We start from the raw sequence: 22700 nt of genomic DNA on the forward strand, positions 1-22700 counted from the left end.
GGGTTGCCAGATAAAAATTCTGGAAGCCCACTGAAATTTGAATTTCAAACAAACTTATACTATAAATATGGGTCATATATATACTGAAAAAACTATTCGTTGTTGTTCTGACATTCAAATTTAACTGGCAGTCTTATTTTGTTTTCTTTTGCTAAATCTGGCAACCCCTCCATAGTGGATTACCCACTTATGTTAAATACACAGCTAAGCAAACAAACACAAACCGTGAAACAATGATTTTTCAGAAATTGACAAAGAGGCAGTGCAAGAGAAGTGAACAAATGAGGCAATCTTTATTATTCTCCTAGCTTACTTTCTAGAGAAAGTTTCCAAGCTCCAGCACAGAAAGAGGAAACTCGAATAGAGCCTGGCATTCTCTCAGAGTTGAGAAGGCAGAGTTGAGAGTTTGGTGAGGCCAACCTGGCCAGAATTTACAGGGCAGAGTACCAGGAAGAAGACTGCAAAAGGCTCCCCTTCATTCTTCAGCTGAGTACTGAATAGTCCATGTTTGCAAAGGAACTACTCAAAGATGAGGGGTGGGGAGGAATCACTAAAGAGGAGTAGGTGGAAAAATTTCTGGAGCTCACACAAGGCTAGGCATAATTTATATTCTCAACAGCCAGAGTGGAAAAAGCTCTTCATACATGATGAAAGCAGAAATTGTTAAATTGGATAAAAAGGCGAGACCCAATTATATGCTACCTACAAGAAATACATTTCAAATATAAATAAATAAGTAAAAAGTAAAAGATGGGGAAAATAATATATCATGCTCACACTAATCATAGAAAGTTGCTGTGGCTATATAAATATAAGATGAAGTAGACGTCAAGAGCAAAAAATATTAACAGGGATAACAAGGGTCATTTCATAAAAGTAAAAGGAAAATCATCAAAAGGACAAAACAATTCTAAATGTTTATGCACTTAATAGCAGAGCTTCAAAATATGTGACATGAAATGTGAAAGGACTGAAAGAAGACAGACAAATCCAGGATTATAGCTGAAGATTTAAATATTCCTCTGATGATACATTGAATAAATGGGAAGAAAATCAGGAATGATATAGAAGACTTGAATAATACTATCAACCAACTTGACCTCACTGAGACTGCAAAAACTCTTCACCCAACAGCAGCAGAGAACACATTCTTTTAAGTGTCCTAAACATTGACCAAAATATTCTCAGCCATAGAACAAGACTCAGTAAATTTTAAATAATTCAAATAACAAAAAAGTATGTTATCTAACCACAATGGAATTAAATTAAAAATGGATATGAGAAAAATATTGGAAAATGATCCATATGTTTGGAAAGCAAAAGTCACAATGCTAATTAATTAATTAATTAAAACCCAAACATCATAAATCAAAGAAGAAATCACAAGGGAAATTTTAAGTAGAATAAATGAAAATTAAAATACAACATATCAAAATTTGTTTGATATAGCTTAAGCAACGGAAAGGAAGAAATATATAGATGCTTATATCAGGAAAGAAGAAAGATCCAATCAATGACCTAGGTTTCTGCCTTAAAATATATAAGACCTGTAATCTCAGCACTTTGGGAGGCTAAGGCAGGCGGATCACAAAGTCAGGCATTTGAGACCAGCCTGCAACATGGTGAAACCCGGTCTCTACTAAAAATACAAAAATTAACTGGGCGTGGTGGTATGTGCCTGCAATCCCAGCTACTTAGGAGGCTGAGGCAGGAGAATCGCTTGAAACTGGGAGGCGGAGGTTGCAGTGAGCCGAGATTGCACCACTGCACTCCAGCCTGGGTGACAATGCAAGACTCCATCTCAAAAGAAAAATATATATATAATATATATATATATAAAATATATAATATATATATAAAATATATATATAAAAGAAAGAAAAGCAAACTGAAACAGAAGTAAATAAAAGAAAATGAAGAGTAGAAGTCAATGAAACAGAAGGCAGAAACACAATAGAAAAAATCCATGAAACCAAAAGTTTGTTCTTTGAGAATATAAATAAAATTGATAAACTTTTAGTACAACTATCCTGGGAGGAAAAAAAGAAGACACAGACTACCAATATCAGAATTGAGAGAGGTGAGATTATTACAGATTTTCTAGCTATTAAAAGAATAACTGGAATAAAAGGGAATTAAAAGAATAACTTGCTAAAAGGGAATATTATAAACAACTTTATGTCTCTAATAACAGCCTAGATGAAATATATAAATACTTTGAAAGACACAAACCGGCAAAGTTCACTCAAGAGAAAATAGGTAACCTAAGTAGTCCTAGATCTAATAAATTGAATTTGTAGTTTAAAAATTTCCCACCAAAAAACTCCATTCAGAGATTACTTCACTGGTGATTTTTTTCAAACATTTAAGGAAGAAATAATACCAATTCTACCCAAGCTTCCGGAAGACATTACAAGAAAAGAAAACTGTAGACAAAGTGTTTCCAGCCCATGGGCTGCATATGGCCCGGGACGACTTTGAGTGCGGCCCAACACAAAAACGTTATGAGATTGTTTTAAAGCTCATCAGCTATTGTTAGCTTTAGTGTATTTTATGTGTGGCCCAAGACAATTCTTCCAATGTGGCCCAGGGAAGTCAAAAGATTGAACCATGCACTGATCCTCTCTTTTTTGGAATTCATGTTTAAGTCATCAAACTTATTTCCTCTATAGCTCTCTGAGCAAGTTATTGCTTTTCTCATAAGAGCAGATAAGAGTTTTAGTAATGCAGAATGGTTATGGGCATTGTTTCTGAGTCAGACAGTCCTGCGTTTGAATCCCAAATCTGTCCTTACCTCTGATTAGCCTCACTAAAGCTCACTAAACCTCTGTCCCCTTATCTGCCAACTGGAGAAAATCTTGATATTTAATCCTGTGGAGTGCTATGAGGATTAACTAAAACAATACATGTGAAGTTCTTGGCACTATGTCTGGCTTGGAGGTATATGAATATGATTTGTAAATTGCAACGCTTCTGAGATGGCAGTAGAGGGAGCAGAGTCATTGGGAACTGGACTTTAGAAAATTAACAAGATTGATATTAAGCCCTTTTACAAGACAATGTTTCTGTTCTGATAGAGCTAGAGCAACGTGCACATAGATGAGTTGACGAGATTCGCACCAGGCCATCTTATCCCAATAATCCTTGCTGTCCCACTCATGTGGCACTAACATATGCAACCAGGGAACTCAACGCATCTTTCTGTGTGTGCATATTGTCTGTCCAACCTCCAACTCCAGCTCACCCCAGTTCCTCAGGACACTTAAGAGAGGAGAGGAGAAGTATGGTGATACCACAAAACTGAAACCAGCAAATGTTTATATTTTTTGTACAAAAATTGGGAGAAGGTGGAGCTGGTCTACTTCTCTTACAGCAGCAAGAGTGATATCCTCTCTCTTCCTCTCTCTGTTTCCCACAAAAGCAGCTCCACTGGGCAGAGTGGGAAAAGCACAGTCAGAACTGATTTTGAATCTACCCTGTCTTCTATTTACGACTGTCAACCTGCCTATCCCACCCGGCCTCTCTTTATCTCCATTTCCGCTCTGTACAGGAAGGTAGCAGAGAAGTTGGAGGGTTAACCTGGTGACTGCCAAAGTTACCCATAACTTGTTTATTATTCTATTATTAACAGCTATTGATTCAGCATTTAACCTGATCCCATTTCTTACATTATATCTTTGACTCTTCCCAGCAATTTCAGGTGGGATATAATATCCCCACTTTTATAGACAGGGAGTTTTGGGGTTAGAGAAGTTAGATAACTTATACAACTTTGTACCGCTAGAAATTGACACACCAGAACTAGAATCTACTTTTCAGAAAGTCTTTAATCTGGGATTTTCTTCTTAGGATGATGCAGCAAAAAAATGAGATATAGGGCTTATCACCAGGGCAACTGGGTGGCTGTTTTAGAAGGGAGACAGGAATCTGTGGGGGCCTTTGAATTTGGAAAACCTTACAGGGGTTTCATTTTACCATTTGGTTTGTTCTTCATTTTACTTCGAATTTCTTTTTTTTTTTTTTTGTCTTTGTCTCTGAGGGACTGACAAGGCCAGGGCCAGTGTAGGGCCAAGAAACTGAGGACCTGCTTATTTAGTTTTGATCCTAAAAAAGAGAAAAACATTGGACATAGAAGTGCCCTTTCTTAGATGTCTTGCTCCACTCATGAAATAGAGAAGGAACACAGAGGTTCAAGGCAGAAGCTTTAACTAAGAAAAAAGTGTGCATTTGGGCAAGTCCCTCAAGATGGACATCTCTGGCTAAACAAGCTACAGTTGGCAGGCATATGGCAAAAAGAGCAATGGTTCTTTAAGTGTTAACACGGATATCCCTGGGAGTGGCTCCCGAGATCTTTTTAGGGCATCTGCAAGGTTAAACTATTTTTATAATAATACTAATACGGTTTTGTCTTTTCACTCCTCTGCTAACATTTGCACCAATGGTACCAGAGCAATGGTGGGTAAAACTGTTGGGGCCTTAGCACAAAACAAGGAACTGGTGCCAAATTATACTAGCAGTTGTATCTTTCACCACCATGCACTTACAATAAAAATTTTAAAATGCCAGTTTGACTTAAGAATGTTTTTGATGAAGCGGTAAAAGTTATTAATTTTATTAAATCTCAGACCTTAAGTACATGTCTTTTTAATATTCTTTGTGATGAAATGGAAAAGGCACATATTAGAGGATGGTGATCATCTCAAGGAAGAGCACTTGCGTGATTGTTTGAGTTGCCAAGATGAGGCTGTCACTTCAAGAAAAACACCTGGCAGTATCTGTTGCCAATAATAAAACTGAGCTTTCAGGCTCTCAAAAATTAGAATTTGGAGAGCTTGTATCCATCATCATGAGCTTGACTGCTTCCCAGTATTTAAACTACTTTACATGATGAGATCAACATTGATATTACATGAATTTCTGAATATTGTATGATGAAATATGTCAGCATTTAGAAAATCTGCATACTTCAGTGGACTAATGTTTTTCAAATGACCAGTGTCTGACATTGCAAAATAATTTGTGGGTAATATTCAAAATATATACAACAAAATATTTGAAGGTAACAGTATACATAAAGTATATTGATAAGATTTCAGATTTCACAATGCAACTAGCCCTTCAGAAACTACCACTCGTTAAGTTTTGATGTGATATCAAAGAAGAAGAATTATTTGAAAAGGTCATTATAATACTCCCCTTTTCCAACTACATAAATGTGTGAGTCCATACTTTCTTCAAATATGTCAACCAGAATAATACTTTGCAGCAGATTAAGTGCAGAAACAGATATGAGAATCCAGCTGTCTTCTCTCAAACCAGACATTAAAGAGATTTCTAAAATGCCACTCTTCTCATTAAGTTTTTCGTGCTGGAAGATATATTTGTTTTTCCTAAAACATGTTTAACACATAGTGGGTTTATTATTGTCATTTTAAAGGAATAAATTAAATACAGATTTTCATTTTTTCTCAGATTTAAGTTTTAACACAGTAAACAAAAATTTCATCCAGAACAGTAATACACAAACATTCCTTGGGTTTGTCAACAATTTTTAAGGGAATAATGGCATCTTGAGAACAAACAGTTTAGGAACTGCTGTCGGAGCCCCAAGGTAAGGCCCTGAAAAGGAAGAAGAGAACAAACTCTCTGTTTTGTACAGCAGGCACTCAACAATTGAATATGATAATGATAAGGACATGTAAAACCAGTGTGACTAACACTATGAGGCAGGAAGTGAAAAGTGCTGAATAAGTGGTCTAAATGTGCACTATCCAACATGGCAGCCACTAGCCACATGTGGCTTGGAATGTGGCTAGTCCTAACTGACATGCCCTGTAAGAGCTAAATACACAGCAGACTTCAGAGATTGAGTATGAAATAAAGAATGCAAAGTATCTTATTAATAATTGTTTATATTGATTATATGCCAAAATGTTAAGATTCTTGTATATACCGGGTTATTTACAATATTAAAATTAATTTTACCTGTGCTTTTTTCCTTTTTAATGTGGCTATGAGAAAATTTGCAATTACATATGTGGCTTGCATTTTATTTCTCTTGGAGAGCACTGGTTTGGACAGGAAGTATGACAAGAGTTTGGAGCAGGGAAACATTGCTGTTGGTTCAGGTCATCGGGAAGTCTTCACTGAGAACTATAGGATTTCACTAAGTAGGTAGGCTCAGGAAGGAATATCCAGTTGAAGAAAGCATCGGTAGTGAAAAATGAGGTTAATCTTGGTAGCTGAGGTGACTGTTTTGGGTCACATTGTGGGCTCTTTATAGGAGAGAAAAGTTTCCTGGATAGGTCGGGACCAAACTGTACAGAACTTAAAGTGCCAAGAATTTGGATTTTTTTTCCTATAGGCAGTGACAGCTTCCCCTGAAGAAAATCAGACTTTGCTTAGTAGCTTATGGACTAGCCTGAAATTGGCACTTTCTCATGTAGGGTCAGAGCAGCATAAACTCCTGGAAACTGCCCACTGAACAAGCAGTGGGGACCAGGCCTACTTAACCAGGAAATTTAGAGTGATATGGGAAGTGTGACTTTGGGTTTATTGACCTGTTTGGGGGTGGGTTGTAAGTTTAAGCACATGATAATAATGTCACCTGTAAGAGAAGAATCCAGAGAGTGTACCTGTGTGATACTGGTCAGGGGAGAGGGAGGCAGGTGTTTTACCTTGGTATATTGCTCTAAGCATGTGTCTAATCAAATTGAGTGACACTTTCTACCTTTCTTTCAGTCTGTCTGCCTTTATTTTACTAATTTTACTTTTTCAAACATTTTTATTGATTTTTTAATACACAGTGGGGTTTTACTGTGTTGCCTGGGCTGGTCTCAAACTCCTGGGCTCAAGGAGTCCTCCCATCTCGGCCTCCCAAAATGCCAGGATTACAGGTGTGAGCCACCACGCCTGCACTTGTCTTTATTTTATTGAACGTTTATAGGGCCCCTACTGTGAATCAAGGAGTTAAGAACTAACTCCAAGGAGATGAAATTAAAAGACCACTGAGGTGGGAAGGGAAACACCTGGGCTCTTATCGGTCTCCATGGCTAACTTATTGAGTCATCCTGGTCATCTCACTGGGTCTCTTTAGATATGAAAGAGGATTTAGCATTAGATGGGACGAAGACTTCCTCCAACTCTGTGATTCTAGAACAGGCTGATGTCACAAAGGGAGAAGAACGCACCCTAACAACCAGGGGCAAGGCCACTCAGGGAGAGTAGGAGGAGGCTGGGCCAGGAAGGGCAGGCACTGGTGGCCTACCCAGGAGTTGGCCCAAACCTCTGGGTCAGGTCACTCTTCTCAGAGTGGGCGGGCCCCGCTGGAATTGGAACCCAGTGAGGTCTACGAGTTTGGTGTTTTAATCCTGGCTACCCACCCCTTCCAGCTCAGGGGTGGCTCACCAGGCTGAGTGGAGTCTTATATAAGGGAGAGAGGAAGCTGAAGAACTGAGTTCCAGGTAAGTAACTTTGCAGCGGATCTCCGATTGTCTAAGGAAACCACTGAAGAAAATGTGCACCCCGCCCCTCCCCTTTCTCCTGGCACTCCTGAGCCACCTGCAGTTGCGGGAGCGGCTGGTAAGGATAAGAGGGACGAGGACGCCCGATGAAGGGGCTCCAGTTTCAGCGTGTTAGCATTTCTAGAATAAAGAGTGGGTGGGAACCGACCCAAGTAAAGTCCCAGAGACTCGAACACTGACGCACAGGAAAGCCTCAAGTGGGAGGAGAAATGCAAATCCCCTACTGACGATGGCGTCAGCGGCCTTCTCCTAGGGACTGTGAGGGGCGCTTCTGACTTGGGACTTGAGCACCGCCTGGGACCTGTGCTGAGAGAGCGCTAGGTAAGTGGCCAGACCACACCTTCTCGCTCCCTCTCGCGAGGAGGACACGCTTATTATGCAGGGTGCTCTGAAGCTTTGCTTTCCCTTGGCGTTTTAACTGTTGCTTCATTTTAACCTGCCTGAGGAGGGTTATTATAGAAGGAAGCGCCCGACTCCACGACCCACAGATGCGCCCTGGTACGGGCTCTCCGCGGAAACCGCCCCGCAGGCCCGCACCACTGTGCCCGGGCGAATCTGCCAGCCGGGGCCGGGGAGCTGCGGCGGCTGCGGAGGTGTGTCCTCGTGGAGGCTGAAAGTGAGCCCCTCTTCACTTTCTTAGCCAGCTTCTCTAGAGCTGTGATGTCTGACTTTAGATTAGCTACCTGGGTTTCAGAAAAAAGCTCGCAGCTACGGCAGCCGGTGACTGTGGCTTTGATGGGCGCGAGTGACATTTTAGGGCAGGTCATCTCCTTTTGCAAGCTACAGGCCACAGAGCCAAAGCGGCACCACCAGCTCACAGACAGTGGGACAAAATGCCCCTTTAGTGGGTTCTTCTAGGAACCGCATGCAAAAAGAACAGACAGGCACTCAGTTTTCAGAAGCAACATACACAGTTTTCACGAGAAAGTAGTCCCTAGACAGTGAAAGCAAACAAACCTGCTGAAGGATGTCTAAAGGCGTTCCCAGAGGCTGCAGTAGAAAATGTCCTAGGACTATGTATTCCTCCTTCTTCCTTTTTTCAGCTTTGAATTCAGCTCTCCGAAAGACTCAGATCTTAGTAGTGATTTTTTTTCGGTGTTTATTTTTATTTTTAAAAATTTTCCTTTTATTTTTATTTGACACACAATTGTAAATATTTATGGAATATAGAGTGATATTTCAATAAATATAAACAATGTGTTATGATCAAAGGATAATCAGCATATCCATCACCTCAAACATTTATCATTACTTTGTGTTGTGGACATTCAAAGTCCTCTTAGCTTTTTGAAAATATACACTGTTACTGTTAACCATATTCATCCTAGTGTTACAGCACTAGAACTTATTCCTCTCATCTACGTGTAAGTTTTAGTTAGAAAATACATTTTCATCCAGATCATAGCAGGGGTTTAACAACAGTATGATCAAAAATTGTAATGCTATTTTCAACTCCTGTTCTCTGTTGTCATTAAAATAAATTGATAGCTAGGACAATGTTGATAGTAGCATGGGAACAAATGTTCCAATTTTGTGCTTTCCAGATGTCTCTCCAACATCTGGAAAGACGAATAGTTCAGGCTCAGGAAACCTCAGATTGCCCCTTAGAAGCCCCACACATTAGGCAGGCGTCATTTCGCCTATTTTATCTTCAAGTTTTTCCTTTTTAAAGTTGACATACTACTTATATCCACCTACTCTATTCATAGCAATGTCAGGAGTGCCACTCATCCTTCATTTAACAAGCATTGATTGAGCATTTACAATATGCTAGAATTGTAAAGTGTAAAGGTTTTCATAAACATAAAGTGATATGCAAATAAAACATTACCTCTTTTCCCACTTGCTTTCTCTTTAGCAAAACATTGGCAACATGTTTTTCTATAAATTTTAAGTCATTTACCAGGAGCTCAGGGAAAAGGTGCTCAAAATGATTCCATTTGAAATCTGAAGAATATGTATATGAAATATATGAAGTTACCCTGGTGTTCTACAGGCAAAAGGAAACCCTAGCCTATCTATGAAATGTGTTGAAATGTTATGGCGATTAATCACGTAAAAGGGGGTTTGGTGTTTTTATTTGACTTAGAATTGCTGACAAAATAATCAAAATTTTGACTTTGGAAAACATGAAATGCTGTAATTTCAAGCAGGCAGTGCCATACTAATTTTCCTAAGTTAGGAAATACTTCTACAGCTTCTAAATTGGCCAGAGTGGAGTTACAAGGGGGAAATGCGTACTTTTGTTTTATGATGGCTGCCAAATAGGTATCAAGTGTGGTTTCTTACTCCTTAAGTAATTTGAGGGTTTAACCACTATCAGATGTTTCTCAGAGACAAAAAGACTACATCCTTTAAGAGCTCTGCCCACCCATAGTGGATCCTCACAGAGAGAAATAAAACACATTCACTGGTTCAGAAATATTTTTAATTAAAAAAAACTGGAGCCCACGAAAATGCGTACATAAAATTCTTCATGAAGCTAAGACATAATTGGACTAGAAGTCAGGAACATAAAGCTGACTCTAGAAGCCAGACAAATCTGAAATAAAGAAAACAGAAATTTGGCAATTTCATATAAAAGAAGCCTTTTGGGGGATTGGTCCTCGCATATAAAGTCTTAGAGGGTTTTAGGAGGTATAGTAAATGTCAAATACATTTCCCTTCAAGTTGCTCCAAGTCTAAGTGTAGAGGGGACAAGAGATAGGGAAAGAGCTTGTTGGTAATAGAAATTCACGTAGATAGCTGTGGGCAGGATGTGGGCTGTTTGGGGGAGCGGGAGCGGGAGTGAAAGCTTCCTGGAGCAGGTGGAACAGGAGTTCATTTTAGAGCAAGGAAGGCTGTACTTTAGGGGCACAGAAAGAAGGCTTCTCCCTTCATTAGGGTTGAATTATGAAAAAAAAAAGTGAAATTTTTGTATCCTTGGATATATTGGAATTCAGTCATAACATTGACTAATTCTAAGGAAAAAAGAAAATATGTACTATAGGGCTATGAACAATATTTTAAAACTCTAATTCTACCCCTTCTTTTATAGCATGTCTCAGTGGAATCAAGTCCAACAGTTAGAAATCAAGTTTTTGGAGCAGGTGGATCAATTCTATGATGACAACTTTCCCATGGAAATTCGGCATCTGTTGGCCCAGTGGATTGAAAATCAAGACTGGTAGGATCAAACATATTTTCCCTAGAAGTTGATGCACAAATGCTTGATGCTCTATCCCTGTGAATTTATTTTATGGTCCACTTTTGACTCAGTAGATGCATTCTTTTCAGATAGAGAACTTTCTCAAGAATTTGAAAAGCCTTCCCAAAGAAAGGGAATCATTGTCCTTTCTGGTTCCATTCATTGTAAATGAAAAATTAATGGTTCTAGTGCTTTGTTTCTCTGTAAACAAAAGCTCAAATAATTTTTCATGTATTAAAAAGAGAAGCAAATCAATTGATTGTTCTGTATCACAGACTGAATGTAAGTCAGTATTTTTTCTCAGTAAGATTAATATTCTTCAAAGCTCTATTCACCTTATACCATTTAATTTTTTTTTTTCATTCGGCCGTCTTTTTTATTGTGGTAAAATACACATGACATAAAATTTACCATTTTTCTTGGTGTACGTTATTATGCAACCATCACCACCATCCATCTGCAGAACTTTTTCATCTTTCCAAACTGAAACTCTGTAATCTTTAAACAGTAACTCCCTAGTCCTCCACCCCCAACCCCTGACAATCACCATTCTATTTTATGTCTCTGTGAATTTGACTACTCTAGGTACTTTATATAATTGGAATCACACAATATTTGTCCTTTTGTAACTGAATTATTTTGCTTAGTGTAATGTTTTCAAAATTCATTCATGTTTAACAGGCATCATATCAGAATTTTCTTCCTTTTTGAAGTTCAATAATATTCCATTGTTTGTATGTATCACATTGTGTTTTATAAATTTATCTGTCAATGGAAATTTGGGTTGTTTAAACCTTTTGGCTATTGCTAATAACTCTGCTAGGAATATTGGTATGCAAATATCTGTTTGAGTCCCTGCTTTTAATTCTTTTGGGTGTATACCCAGATGTGGAATTACTGGATCATATGGCAATTTTATGTTTAATGTTTTGGGTAACTGCCATACAGTTTTCCACAGTGATTGACCATTCTACCTTCCCACCAGCATTGCACAATTTCTCTGTATCCTCACCAACACTTATTTTCTGTTTGTTTTTTTTTTTCCTTTTTGTAATAGCCCCCCTAATGGGTATGAAGAGGTATCTTACTCTGATTTTGACTTGAAATTCCCTAATGATTAGTGATGTTGAGCATCTCTTCATGTTTACAATTTAATGTTTAAAAACTTCTAAATGCTTATCACCATGTAATAGGTTTATTGCTTTAAAATTAGTATGGTAAAAAAGTAGACATTTTACCAAGTTGTTTTCTGTTGTGTAATAATCCTTTTTTTTTTTAGGGAGGCGGCTTCTAACAATGAAACCATGGCAACGATCCTTCTTCAAAACTTGTTAATACAACTAGATGAACAGTTAGGTCGTGTTTCCAAAGAGAAAAACCTACTCTTGATACACAATTTAAAAAGAATTCGGAAAGTCCTTCAGGTGAGAATGCATTCTACTTTTCGAAAATATTTGGATATATGAGTCTTAAATTCAGTTAAAAAATTAAATATGTACCCTTATATTATTTTCAAATGAAATTCAGGGGAAAAAATTGAGTTATCTTACCACTTACAAATTTTTTGCTCAATTTTATTACCCAATATTTTTTCATGAAATGTTGAAAGTAAAATACACTAAAAATGTAGTGTATAAAATACATTACAAGTATGTTGCAGTGGAACTTGCATGTGTCTTGTTTACTAGCTATGATCCAGTTCAACAGTACAGTTTCATGGCTCTCCAGCAGCCCTCCCTTGCCTTTGTCTCCTATGTAACAAGTTAGAGTTAGTATTGTTCTCATTCCTAAATGGGAGCATCATGAGTGAATGTATCCTTCCAGATTTGGTTCAGATCTCACTCTCCTTTAAAAGTGTTCTTTGGTACTCTCTGGTTCACCCAGGCAGAGCCCATCTGTGTGTGTTTCCTCAGCACCAGAACACATCAGTACTGTGGCATTTATATTCGATATTAATATTAGATATTATTGCTATTTCTATGTGTTCAATGTCTCCCCGTATCATGAGTTCCTTGAGGCAAGGACTTTAGTGTTTAACTTTGAATTTCTAGCACCCAACATAAGTCTGGACTTGTGGTAGATAAGCAATGTTTACTGATTAAGGGGTGAGTAAATGAAGTAAGTGAATCAGGGATCTAAAGAATTAAAAGCAGGCTAATATGGAGCTACACCCAGGAGTGCTAATGTAATAAACCCTGACCATGGACTGCTATAATACTTACTGAGTACGTATACAACATATTAGATAACAGAAAAAGTGCTTTGTGCCATTTTTCATGGAGATATTTTTAGAATCCAAAACCTACAATTAACACATTTTTAGAACATTTTAGCTAGACTGTAACAGAAATGTTCTTGGCATAACATTTGTGAGAGGGACAAATCTATTGTTTTTCCTATTGTTGTCTGGATTGCACTGAGCTATCTTTGCCCTTGTAATCCCCTACAAATCTGCAAGACTCTTGACAAGAAACAGGACAATAGCCATATAACAATATGTCAACCAATGAGTGTGGCTGTGTTTCAATAAAAACCAGGAATTTGAATTTCATACAATTTTCATGTGTCAGAAATATTATTTTAAATTGTATGATCTATTTTATTTTTATTCTTTTCCAATCACTCAAAATTATAAAAACCATCCTTAGTCATGGGCCATATGAAAATGGGCAGTGGCCTTTTGACTTGTGGGCCATGGCATGCCAATCCCCATTTTAGGTTTACAGATTAAAGCACTAAGCTAATGAGGCCACTGTTAAATGACTTGTCTCCATGAAAGACAGATTTCTGTTTGCTACCAAAAATCCTGTTTTGTCAGCAATATGCTATTGGCTGCTCTTACACTACAATGGCAGAAGTTGTGATAGAGACAGCATGACCTACACAGCCTAAAATAAAAATATGTGTGCGTATTATACATGTCTAAGTGTGTATATATATATGCCTCATATTCACGTGTGATATATATGTATATCATATTTATATGACCATTTATAGGGAAGTTTGCTAACTCTTAGCCTATTAGTAAAGCGTCTTTAGGTCACTTTGCTAGATAAGCACAGATGGGGAAAATATTAATAGATGATATATGGTCCTTGGAACCAAGAAGCTCTGGGTTAAAAATCTGACCCTCAAGTGTGGCTTTAAGCAAATCACTTTAATCTTCTGCCCTGTATCTTTTAATATAAATAAAGATGATTATTTAGCTTTTGGAATTGTGAGGAAGGCTGGTGTTTTTCTTCTGGCAAGAAGTAGGCATTGAATAAATGATTCTTGTTGTTGTTGGTAGGGAATATAGCAGGATTTCCTTAATGTAAATCAGGGGTAAGTAAACAGCCCATCTTTTGTGCAGGGTGGGAGGATAAGATTGTGAGGGAAGCTTCACTTCTGGCCGGTTATATCAGACGAACCTTGTTAAACCATCACTTCTATCTCATTACGCCGCTGCTCAAATACCTGCAGTTACCCCCAGTCACTCTTCAGCTCAAGCACAAACTCATCTGCGTGTGTCATTGGCCCTCTAGCATCTTTCCTCTTTAGACCTTTCCCAGCAATCTTCCTTGAGCTCCTCCACATCCCTACCTCAGAAAAATAGATCTACTACTTGTTCCTGAACACACCCCACACACTCTTGAATGACTCAGCCTTGTCCATGATGGCCCCATGGCCAGGAATGCTCTTCCATCCCTCTTCCACCAGTCTAGTTACCATCCATCCCTAAAGAATCTACGTAGGTCCCAGTGCAACAAGAAAACCTTCACCACATGCTTTAGTCTGTGTTCTCATCCTCCAACCCTCCAGCGACAACTACAAGGTAAGCATCATCTCCTTGTGTCCCTTTCATCTGTGTTGCACATGTGTCTAACGGGGTCACAGGGTCCTTAAGGGTAAAAGCCTGATCTCCTTTTGTGAACCCCCTCCCTCACCCTCAGTACTCAATATGGTTCTAGTGCACACTAGGAATTCAAAACACAGTTTGGTGAATTAAGATATTTGAGTTGAAAAAAATGCTTGCCCTTTCTTGTGCTTCCATATATATCAATTTTAAAATTCTGCTTATTGCGTATTTGTATTAACAACACAGTAGAAACTAGTAGTAAAAATCATTGTTAGCTATGGTTTTACACCTAAACAAACTTGCATTTTGTGCTTCTTTTTAACCTACTATACTCCTATTAAGTTGTGTGTGTTTTTGGGGGGGAGGGGTGTTATGATGAGTCTTTTTTTAAAAATAAGATCCTCTCTTCCCTACAAAAAAGAAAAAAAAATCCCCATCAAATGACTGTTGACACTATGCTTATCTGGTTTAAATCTTTTCATCCTCTGGAAGTTTAAATACAAACTATCTTGACAACTACAGCAAAAAGGAGTGAATAGTATGATACCTGGGGAACTAAGGGATGTATAAGGTAGATTAATTTTGGTTCTTTGTGGAACAGCTGAGATCTCTAGTTTCAGTATTTTATTATTTATATTACACCTCCTTCCAATAACAATTTGGAATGGCTTGTTATAAAGGACGAAACAAAACCACTTTCCCGAGGGTAAATTCAGGAAGCTCCAAGGTGGAAGTAATAAACACCATCACTCAACTGGCCTTGGCCTATTCAAGGGGAGGCAGACTCACACCCAGGAGCAAGGGTTACTTGAATCCTGGTCCTGCCACTTGCAGTGTGGCCCTGAGTAAGATATTCACACACTCTGGCATCAATTTCCTCAGCAGTGTAAGGGGCAATTACACTGGTACTTTCCTCACAGAAATGATAGGCGTATGGAGAGAATTGATTCTAAAACATACAGCAAGGACCATAGTCTTTTGCTAAAAGTTTGCTAAAAATAAATACGCCCCAGATAATTCAAGAATGTTTTGCTTTAAAAAAATTAACGGACCTTAAACAAATTAATGCAGTTTATTTTTAAGAGTAGTTTTAGGTTTACAGAAAAATTGAGCAGAAAGTGAAGTTCTCATATACTTCCTTCCAAGCTCCACACCCCAGTTTCCCCTAGTATCCATGTCTTGCATTGGTAATACACATTTGTGACAGTTGAAGAACTAATATTGATACATTATTATTAACTTACTTTTCAAGACTACATTAGGATTCACTCCTTGTGTTGTATAATTTTGTGGGTTTTGACAATGCATAATGTCATGTATCTACCATGACAATATCATGCTAGAGAATTTCATGGCCCCTGAAAATCTCCTGTCCTCCACAATATTCATTATTCCCTCCCTTCCCATGGAACCCCCGAACACTACTGATCTTTTTACTCTCTAGATTTTTCTCCCATGTGATAATTCTTTTTTTACTGATATACATATTTATGGGGTACATGAAATATTTTATTCCATGCATAGAATGTGTAATGATTAAGTCAGGGTATTTGGAGTATCCATCATCTTTAGAATTTATCATTTCTATGTTGGAAACATTTCAAGTCCATTCTTCTAGCTACTCTGAAATATACATTACATTGTTGTTAACCATATTAACCCTGCTATAGAATGTTAGAACTTAATCCTTCTATTTAACTGTATGTTTGTACCCATTAACCAGGCTTTTTTCATTTCCCTCCATCCACCTACCCTTCCCAGCCTCTGGTATTTATATTCTACTCTTTACTTCTATGAGATCCACTTCTTTAGCTCCCACATATGAGTGAGAACGTGCAATATTTGTCTTTCTGTGCCTGGCTTATTTTATTTAACATAATGACATCTGGGATGATCCGTGTTGCTGCAAATGACATGATTTTATTCTTTTTTTGGCCAAATAGTATTATATTATATGTGTGTATGTATGTATATTATATATAATATATAATACATATATACATATATATGTATATACATATATAATATGTCTGTATGTGTATATATAATATTTTCTTTATCCATTCTTCCATCAATGGACACTTAGGTTGATTCCAAATCTTTGTTATTGTGAATAGTGCTGCAATAAACATGCAAGTGCAGGCATCTCTTTTATATTCTAATTTTTTTCCTTTGGATAAATAACTAGTAGTGGAATTGCTAGAGCCCACGGTAGTTCTATTTTTAGTTTTTTGAGACATTTCCATACTGGTTGTATTAATTCACACTCCTACCAACAGTGTACAGACTTCCTTTTTCTCTGCTTTGTCACCAGCATGTTATTTTTTGTCTTTTTAAAAATAGCCATTCTAGACTGGGCGTGGTAGCTCACGCCTGTAATCCCAGTACTTTGGGTGGATCACCTGAGGTCAGGAGTTTGAGCCAGCTTGGCCAACATGGCGAAACCCTGTCTTTACTAAAAATACAAAAATTGGCCGGGCGCGGTGGCTCAAGCCTGTAATCCCAGCACTTTGGGAGGCCAAGACGGGCGGATCACGAGGTCAGGAGATCGAGACCATCCTGGCTAATATGGTGAAACCCCGTCTCTACTAAAAAATACAAAAAAATAGCTGGGCGAGGTGGCGGGCGCCTGTAGTCCCAGCTACTCGGGAGGCTGAGGCGGGAGAATGGCGTAAACCCGGGAGGCGGAGCTTGCAGTGAGCTGAGATCCGGCCACTGCACACTCCAGCCTGGGCGACAGAGCGAGACTCCGTCTCAAAACAACAACAACAACAACAACAAAAATTAGCCAGATGTGATGATGCATGCCTGTAATCCCAGCTACTCAGGAGGCTGAGGCAGGAGAATCACTTGAACCCGGGAGATGGAGGCTGCAGTGAGCCGAGATAGTGCCATTGCACTCCAGCCTGGACAACACAGCAAGACTCTGTCTCAAAAAAATATATTCATAGCAATGTCATATATACATATATACAAAATATATACATAGCAATGTGTATATATATCATATATGTATAAAATAACCATTTTAATGGGGGTAAGATGATATCATATTGTGGTTTCAATTTGATGTTGAGCATTTTTTCTTATATCTGTTGACTATTTGTATGTCTTTTAAATTTTTTAATTCTTTTTATTTCAATAGTTTTTGGGGTACAAGTGGTTTTTGGTTACATGGATAAGTTCTTTAGAAGTGATTTCTGAAATTTTAGTGCACCTGTCACCCGAGTAGTGTACACCGTACTCGATATGTAGTCTTTTATCCCTCACTCCCCTCCCAACCTTCCCCCACAAGTCCCCAAGGTCAATTACATCATTTTTATGCCTTTGCATCCTCATAGCTTAGCTCCCACTTGTGAGAACATATGATACTTATTTTTCCATTTATGAGTTACTCCACTTAGAATAATGCCCTCCAGTTTTATCCAGGTTGCTGCAAAAGACATTATTTCATTCCTTTTTACGGCTGAGTAGTATTCCATGGTGTATATATATATACCACATTTTCTTTATTTACTCATTGGTTGATGGTCACTTAGGTTGGTTCCTTACCTCTGCAATTGCGAATTGTACTGCTATAAACATAGTTGTGCATGTGTATTTTTTATATAATGATTTCTTTTCCTTTGGGTAGATACCCAGTAGTGGGACTGCTGGATTAAATGGTAGTTCTTCTTTTCTTTGAGGAATCTCCATACTGTTTTCCATAGTGGTGGTACTAGTTTACATTCCCATCAGCAGTCTAACAGTGTCCCCTTTTCACTACATCCATGCTGTTGTTGACTGTTTGTATATCTTCTTTTGAGAATTGTGTATCCAAGTCCTTTGCCTGCTTTTTGATGGGATTATTTGTTGTTGTTGTTGTTTCCTGGCTGATTTGAGTTCCTTGTAGATTATGGATATGAGTCCTTTGTCAGATACATAGTTTGCAAATATTTTCTCCCACTCTATGGGTTGTCTGTTTACTTGGCTGATTATTTCTTTTGCTGTGCAGAAACTTTTTGGTTTAATTAGGTCCCATCTATTTATCTTTGTTTATGTTGCATTTGCTTTTGGGGTCTTAGCCATGAATTCTTTGCCTAAGCCAATGTCTAGAAGCTTTTTCCAATGTTATCTTCTAGAATTTTTATGGCTTCAGGTCTTACATTTAAGTCTTTGATCCATGTTGAGTTGATTTTTGTATAGGCTGAGGAATCAGTTTCATTCTTCTACATGTGGCTTGCCAGTTTTCCCAGCCCATTTATTAAAGAGGGTGTCTTTTCCCTGATTTATATTTTTCCATGCTTTGTCAAAGATCAGTTGGCTGTAAATATTTGCCTTTGTTTCTGGGTTCTCTATTCTGTTCCATTTGTCTACGTGCCTATTTTTATACCAGTACCATGCTGTTTTGGTAAATATAGCTGTCTAATATAATTTGAAGTTGGGTAATATGATGCCTCCAGATTTGTTCTTTTTGCTTAGTATTGCTTTGGCTATGCAGGTTGTTTCTTAATTTCATATGAATTTTGGATTGTTTTTTCTAAATCTATGAAGAATGATGATGGTATTTTGATGGAAATTGCATTGACTCTGTAGATTGCTTTGGGCAATGTGGTCATTTTCACAATATTGATTCTTCCCATTCATGAGCATGAATTGTGTTTCCATTTGTTTATGTTATATATGCTTGCTTTCAGCAGTATTTTGTATTTTTCTTTGTAGAGATCTTTCACCTCCTTGGTTAGGTATATTCCCAAGCATTAAGCATTTCTTTCTTTCTTTCTCTTTCTTTCTTTCTTTCTCTCTTTCTTTCTCTCTCTTTCTCTCTCTTCCTTCCTTCCTTCCTTTGTTCCTTCCTTCCTTCCTTCTTTCCTTTCTTTTTTTTTTTTTCGCAGCTATTGTAAAAGGGATTGAGTTAGTGATTTGATTCTCAGCTTGGTGGTTATTGGTGTATATCAGAGCTACTGATTTGCATACATTGATTTTGTATCCTGAGAGTTTACTCAATTCCTTTATCAGATTTAAGAGCTTTCTGGATGAGTCTTTAGGGTTTTCTAGGTATACGATTATATCATCAGCAAACAGTGACAATCTGACTTCCTCTTTTCCAATTTGGATGCCTTGTATTTCTTTCTCTTGTTTGATTCCTCTGGCCAGAACTTCCAGTACTATGTTGATTAGAAGTGGGGAAAATGGGCACTCTTGCCTTGTTCCAGTTCTTGGGGGGAATGCGTTCAACTCTTCCCCATTCAGTATAATGTTGGCTGTAGGTTTGTCATATATGACTTTTATTACTTTAAGTTCGTTTTATGCCTATTTTGTTGAGGGTTTTTTATCATAAAGGGATGCTGGATTTTATCAAAGGCTTTTTCTGCACCTATTGAGATGATCATATGGTTTTGTTTCTAATTCTGTTTATGTCATGTATCATATTTATTGACTTTGTGTATGTTAAACTATCCCTGTATTCCTAATATAAAACCCATTTGATCATGATGTATTATCTTTTGATATGCTGTTGGATTTGGTTAGAAAGCATTTTTTTGAGGATTTTTGCATCTATGTTCATCAGAGCTATTGGTCCGGTAGTTTTCTTGTTATACCCTTTCCTGGTTTTGGTATTAGGGTGATACTGGCTTCATAGAATGATTAAGAGAGGATTCCGTCTTTCACTATCTTTTGCAATAGTTTCGGTGGGATTGGTACCAATTCTTTTTTGAATGTCTGATAGAATTCAGCTATGAATCCATCTGGTCGTGGACTTTTTTGTTGGCAATTTTTTTAGACAACTGATTCAATCTTGCTGCTTGCTATTGGTCTGTTCAGGGTTTCTGTTTCTTCCTGATTTAATTTAGGAGGGTTTTATATTTCCAGAAATTTATCTATCTCTTCTAGATTTCCCAGTTTGTGCACATAAAAGTGTTCATAGTAGCCTTAGCTAATCTTTTGTATTTCTGCTGTATTGGCCGTAGTTTCATTTCCCGTTGAGAAATGCGATCTTCTTATTTGGATCTTCTCTCTTCTCTTTTTGGTTAATCTCACTAATGGTCTATCAATTTTATCTTTTCAAATAATATGCTTTTTGTTTCATTTATCTTTTGTATTTTTTTGTTTCAATTTTATTTATTTCTCTGATCTTTGTTATTTCTTTTGTTATGCTGGGTCTGGATTTAGCTTCTTTTCAGTAATGTCTATTCATATTTTTGCCCAATTTTTAATGGGATTTTTTTTTTTAACTATTGAATTGAGTTCCTTTTATATTCTGGATATTACCCTTTTGTCAGATGAGTAGTTCGCAAATATTTTCTCCCATTTAACAGATTGTCTTTTCACTCTGCTGATTGTTTCCTTTGCTGTGCAGAAGCTTTTTAGTTTAATGTAGTTCTATTTATCTATTTTTGTTTTTGTTTTCTGTGCATTTGAGGTCATAAGGTCTTTGCCTAGACCAATGTCCTGAAGCATTTTCCTTATGTTTTCTTGTAGCAGTTTATAATTTTAAGTCTTACGTTTAAATCTTTAATCCATCTTGAGTTGATTTTTATACATGGTGAGAGATAGGGTTCAGTTCCATTCTTTGGCATATGGATATCCAGTTTTCCCACCACTATTTATTGAAGAGGATGTTTTTGCCCCAGTGTAGGTTCCTGGCACCTTTGTCAAAAATTAGTTGGCTGTAAATATGTGGATTTATTTCTGGGTTCTCTATTCTGTTCCATTGGTCTATGTGTCTTTTTATACCAGTAACATGCTGTTTTGGTTACTATAGTCTTGTAATGTACTTTGAAGTCAGGTAGTGTGTTGCCTCCAGCTTTATTCTTTTTGCTCAGATTGCTTTGGCTCTTCAGGCTCTTTTTGGTACCATAAAAATTTTTTTTCTATTTTTCTATTTTGTTTTTCCTATTTCTATTTTGCTTTTTCTATTTCTGTGAAAAACAGCATTGATATTTAATAGGGATTGCTTTGACTCTGTAGATTGCTTTGGGCAGTATAGTCATTTTAATGATATTAATTCTTCCAGTCCATGAGCATAGAGATATCTTTCCATTTGTTTGTGTCCTCTTCATTTTTTTTTTTTTCTTTTTTTTGAGATGGAGTCTTGTTTGTTGCCCAGGCTGGAGTGCCTTGGCACAATCTCAGCTCACTGCAACCTCTACCTCCTGGGTTCAAGCATTTCTCCTGCCTCAGCCTCCCAAGAAGAGTAGCTGGGACTACAGGCACACACCACCTTGCCTGGTTAATGTTTGTATTTTTACTAGAGATGGGGTTTCACCATGTTGGCCAGGTTGGATTATAGACGTGAGCCACCGCACCTGGCCCTCTTCAATTTTTTTAATCAGTGTTTTGTAGTTTTCCTTGTAGAGATCTTTCACTTTCTTTGTTAAATTTATTCCCAGGTATTTTATTTTTTATAGGTATTGTAAATGAGATTGTCGTCTTGATTTCTTTCTCAGCTAATTCATTATCATTGTATGGAAATGCTACTGATTTTTGTATGTTAATTTTGTATCCTGCAACTTTACTGAATCTATTTATCAGACCTAGGAGATTTTTGGTGGACTCTTTAGGATTTTCTAGCATAAAATCATATCATCAGCAAAGAAGGACAATTTTTTGTTGTTGTTTTTTCGATGCAGAGTGTCGCTCTGTCACCCAGACTTGAGTTCATCTTGGCCCACTGCAACCTCCGCATCCCAGGGTCAAGCAATTCTCCTGTGTCAGCCTCCTGAGTAGCTGGGATTACAGGCACATGCCACCACACCCAGCTAACTTTTGTATTTTTAGCAGAGATGGGATTTCACTGTGTAGACCAGGCTGGTCTTGAACTCCTGACCTCAAATGATCTGCCTGCCTCGGCCTCCCAAGGTTCTGGGATTACAAGTGTAAGCCACAACTCCTGGCCAAGAAGGACAATTTGACATCCTCTTTTCCAGTTTGGGTGCCTTTTATGTCCTTCTCTAGCTTAACTGCTCTGGCTGTGACTTCCAGCAATATGTTGAATAGAAGTAGTTGAAAAATGTTCATCCTTGTCTTGTTCCAGCTCTCAGAGAAAACACTTTCAGCTTTTTCTTATTCAGTATCATTTTAGCTGTAGGTTTGTCATGTATGGCCTTTTTATGTTGAAGTATGTTCCTTCTATGCCTCGTTTGTTGAGAGTTTTGGTCATGAAAGACAT

At 37.7% G+C, this 22700-nt stretch overlaps 1 protein-coding gene across 1 annotated transcript in view; it reads left to right on the top strand.

Moving 5' to 3' along the window:
* Positions 1–7228: 7228 nt before the first annotated feature.
* Positions 7229–22700, top strand: part of STAT4 (signal transducer and activator of transcription 4) — a 123669-nt gene continuing 108197 nt past the window's right edge. The window contains exons 1-4 of the mRNA XM_010379764.2: positions 7229–7463; positions 7777–7844; positions 10561–10689; positions 11990–12134. Coding sequence (XP_010378066.1) covers positions 10562–10689; positions 11990–12134 — 273 coding nt within the window. The 5' untranslated portion in view covers positions 7229–7463; positions 7777–7844; position 10561. The remainder of the gene's footprint in view (positions 7464–7776; positions 7845–10560; positions 10690–11989; positions 12135–22700) is intronic.

Source organism: Rhinopithecus roxellana, chromosome 14 (assembly GCF_007565055.1).
Source record: "Rhinopithecus roxellana isolate Shanxi Qingling chromosome 14, ASM756505v1, whole genome shotgun sequence".
NCBI classification, from domain to species: domain Eukaryota; kingdom Metazoa; phylum Chordata; class Mammalia; order Primates; family Cercopithecidae; genus Rhinopithecus; species Rhinopithecus roxellana.